This window comes from Echinops telfairi, unplaced genomic scaffold (assembly GCF_000313985.2).
Source record: "Echinops telfairi isolate 266 unplaced genomic scaffold, ASM31398v2 ScPeMD7_7459;HRSCAF=8497, whole genome shotgun sequence".
Taxonomy (NCBI): Eukaryota; Metazoa; Chordata; class Mammalia; order Afrosoricida; family Tenrecidae; genus Echinops; species Echinops telfairi.
The window spans coordinates 6,834,060-6,838,180 of NW_022111359.1; the positions used below are offsets into that span (position 1 = coordinate 6,834,060).

General features: G+C 58.2%; 1 protein-coding gene across 1 annotated transcript in view; it reads right to left on the minus strand.

The window, feature by feature from the left end:
* Positions 1-642, minus strand: part of TUBB4A (tubulin beta 4A class IVa) — a 6,761-nt gene extending 6,119 nt beyond the window's left edge. Inside the window, 2 exon segments of the mRNA XM_045300100.1 lie at positions 2-41; positions 513-642. Coding sequence (XP_045156035.1) covers positions 2-41; positions 513-569 — 97 coding nt within the window. The 5' untranslated portion in view covers positions 570-642.
* Positions 643-4,121: the final 3,479 nt, after the last annotated feature.

The following is a 4,121-nucleotide window of genomic DNA, read 5'->3' on the forward strand; positions in this document are numbered from 1 at the left end:
GTGGGGTCGATGCCGTGCTCATCACTGATGACCTCCCAAAACTAGAAGGTGGGTGGAAGGGGTGGCAGTGCGGATTAGGAGAGGGGGCCCCACGAGCTCATCTTCTGGGCCCAGGACCCTCACGCACCTCTCGAGCTGCCCATAGCTCCCAGAGAGGGGACCAGGCGACATGGTGGCAGCAAAGGATGGGGCGGCAGGAAGGTCGAGGTGGGGGCGGGTGAGGCAGGGGGGCCGGCTGCAGCCCGGGGAGGGACGGGGTCCCTTTGTGCGCTTGGAGGGGCCGGCTGGCCAGCTGTGAGGCCAGCTGCGGCAGGCGGACAGAATGCTGGCCCCACCCCCATCGGCCCCTTTGTTTCCAGCCTGGTGTTGCCCCCAGCCCCTCCCCCATCTTCCCTGGGGTGCGGGCCTTCTGGGGACCCGGTTCCCCAAGGCCCAGAGTTGGGTGCTCCGGAGAGCTCCGGGCCGCCCGCCCTCGCGCTCCTCCAGCCGCCCTCTCGCGGGTTCGGGCGCACCTTGGCCCCAATCTGGTTGCCGCACTGGCCGGCCTGCAGGTGCACGATCTCGCGCATGCTGGGGCGCTGGTGGAGGACGCGGTGGCGACGCTGAGGCTGGAGCGGACGGCGGTGACGGTGGCTAAGCACTGTCCCTGCGCCCCGTGGCACCGCTATATGAGCGGGAGGGGCCGCGTCACCACTGGTCACGGGCCGCCCCGCCCCCTAGTCCCGCCCCGGCACGAAGGGTGCAGGCTGGAGGGATCCCCCTGAGGGAGGGGCGCGCCTGGCCGGAGCATCCCCTTCCCGGCTCCATTGGCTCAACCCCAGCAGGCCTTGGGGCTCGGGCTCCATGAAAACTGGGGGTCGTAGGCGCGGGGCACGGAGGACGCTTTAAACCAGGAGTTGGGGAATGCTGCCTCCCTGACTCGTCCCCCGCCCCACCACCCCGTTCTATCATTTCACTCCAAGCCCTGCCTCAGTTTCTCTGCTCGTGACCTCCTTGCCCACTCTAGTTCGCTAGCCCCTAACTACCCTCCCCCTCCCATCGACCGGGAGGGGTGAAAATCGTCACGCGTCGGAAAAGGGAGATGGCTTGAATCTACCCAGAATCACCTTGGGGCAGGGGGGGTGGGGTCGAAGGCCCAGAGATTTGCAGCCCCCAAAGGCTTAGCCTTCAAAGTCCCCCAGGGTGGTTCTGTTCCACACGCACTGGCTCCCCAGGAACCCCCCAAACCCCGGCTGCGATGGGGCGAGGGGGAGGCGGGCACGAGTAACTTTCTGTAATTTTTTTGAGGGGGGAGGAGGAGGCTCTCCTTGGAGGGCCTGTCTTAAAGTAAACCCCCACTTTTCTACGATTCCTGATTGGGGGTGCTTGTGGAGGGCACCACATGCTTCCACTGGACACCCCTGTTGGGTCTCTGGGTCCCACACAGGTGTGGCGGGGTCACCCCTAGCCTCTCAAGGAATGGGCCTTATGCCTGGATGGAACATGGAAGTGTTGGGGAGCCCCTGAGGGCTGCCTAGTTCCCCGAAGGGTACCTTTTTCCTGTGAGCCTATAATTGACGACAACCCACCCCTTACCTCACCGTTATTAATTGCTCTACACCCGGGCGGGGGTCGTGTCTCTGGGCAATGTATACCACTCAGTTGCTAAAGGAAAATTTGGAGCTTCTAGTCCACTGGGAGGTGCTGCGGAAGAAAGGCCTGCCCATCTGTGGGAGGCCAACCAGTCATTTAGAAAAAGTCTAAGGAGCACAGTTGCGCGGACACTCCACTGGGCCTCGGGGAGTTGGGGCGGACTGGTTTGTCATGACCTTGGGCAGACCCCTCGGCTTCCTTGCGTGGTGTGTTCTCTGTAGGACAGCTCACGGTGACCCTCGCACAGCGCAACATTGTAGCGACTCCAGTGCTAACTAAGATCAGGGATTGCCTCCCCCTCCAGCTGCAGCCTCGGAGGTCCTCCGGGAATCGTCCTTCTCACCCCTTCCCACCCACTCGCCCATCCGGGAACTCCTCCTGGGCGAGAGCAGGGGTGAGGGTGAGGGGTAGCCAGGTGGGCCATGTGACCGTGGCCTCACGTTTCTATTTTTAACTTCTTTATTTAGTTGTTGTTGTAGAGACTGCAGCGCAGCGGCACGACTTCTCCTGCACGTGGACACTGACGGCGTTCTTGCAACTGGGCCAGCTTTCTAAGACGGCTTTCTGAGGGGTTCCTCCACCACGAACAGGGATTCACTGTCCCCCAAGTTCCCAGGGAACCTTTCATGATGCTGTTGTTGATGTCATCTTAGGTGGGCTTCACCGCCGCCCCCCCCTACTTTTTCTTTGTTTTAATTTTTTTATTGTGAATTATTTAGGGCATCGGTTTGACACATTTTGTTTCAACTCTTCCATGGCCAATCTCAACGGACCGTGGCGTCCCACCTCCTGCCTGTGTTTCCTGTTTGCATTCCTCCTCCTTCCCTCCCCCTCCGAACTTTGACCTTGGGTCAGGGCTGCGCTTTGGATCGTGAGCAGTGGATACTTTACCCCAGGAGCCAGTTCCGTTGCAGTCCCCAAGGTCTTGAAGAGAGGGGACATTCTATTGTTTAGTTTAAAGGAGACTTCAGGTCGGGAGTTGGGGGTGTGTGCTTTTAGTTTAATGTTTAAAATGACCTCTGGGCAATAATTTCTGGGGGGTGGTTTATTCAGCCCCTGGGGCTCAAAGAAAGTCTGGAGTCCATGAGAATTTCAGATCTGCATTTTGACCAGCAGCTTTTGAGAGAATCTCTGATCACACCACTCAGTGATGGCAGCTGCACCCATCCAGTGTCTTCTGCTCTGCCATGAGAGGGGATTAGCCATCCATTCCATTTCCACCTCCTGTTTCTTGCTCAAGGAGCTGTGGGGGCATAGCAGGTTCCACAAGGTCAGCGGTTCGAACCCACCGGCAGCTTCCTGGGAGAAAGGCGAGGCTGCCTGTTTCCAATAAAGATCCTCAGTCTCAGAAACTCTGTAGGGTTACTATGATTCGGATGGAGTCCTGGTGGCAGAGGGCTTATGCATTGGGCTACTAACAGCAAGGTCAGCAGTTTGAAACCACCAGCTGCTCCACAGGAGAGAGATGGGGAATTCTACTCCTGTGAAGAGTTATGGTCTCCGAAGCCCACAGGGGCAGTTCTGCGCTGTCCTATAGGGTCGATACGAGCTGGAATTGACTAGATGGCAGTGGATTTAGTTTTGGGTGTGGCTTGAGCCCCAAGACACTGTTGTTCCCCTCCCCAGCCCCCAAGCCACCCCAGGGGACAAGGGGTTCTGCTTTACTCTGTATAATAAGAGTGACAAGCAGGCCAGAGCGTGCGGCTAGAATTTGCGACCAGTGATGCATCTATTGGATCAGCTTGCTTATGTTTTAATGCACGAAACTACAGCCTCTGTAGGCAGGTCTGCCACCCTTCCTACTTGTCCCTCGCATCGGTCAGTCTGTCCTTTGGGGGTGGCTTGCCTGCTGCTGGGAGGCAGGAGGCTATGTCACCAGGATTTCAAATGCCAGTGGCCTATTTGCTGGCAGACTAAGTAAGACCAGGAGGAAAGGCCCAGCGTGTGACTTGTGAAGGCTAGCTGACACAAAACATGTATGGGCAACCTTTATTCCTGAATAAAGAAGGGTGCTGGGAAAAAAAAAAAAGTTGTGCCCTCCCTTGCTTTACTCATGCCACAGGGAGGGATCAATTGCTGGAGGAGGAGGGGGCGGGACACAGCAGGGGCCCAGTGGGAGCCCAGTGTGGAGACCACCAGCATGGAGCTCAGCTGGGACATGGTGGACATGGGAAGGCCGGCTCTGGCCGGGGCTACATTTCCTTCTTGTCTGTAAGCTCACCAGGAGTCCACTCTAGGGCAGCTACCAAGAGCAGGAGGCAGGTGTTATTTGCATGCCTGTTTTACAGAGAGGGAAAATCGCATCCCACAGAGGATGAGCTACACCCTGCTATGGTTGGAAATTGCAGAGCCAGGGCCCTGGGTGGCTCCCTGGCAAGTCCCTTGGCTGCCAACCGGAAGGTCAGCTGTTCCCACTCCCCGGCTGTCCCATGGGGGAAAGAAAGGTCATTGGCTTTCATCAAGATTGAGGTTCTTAGTGCCGTGCCGGT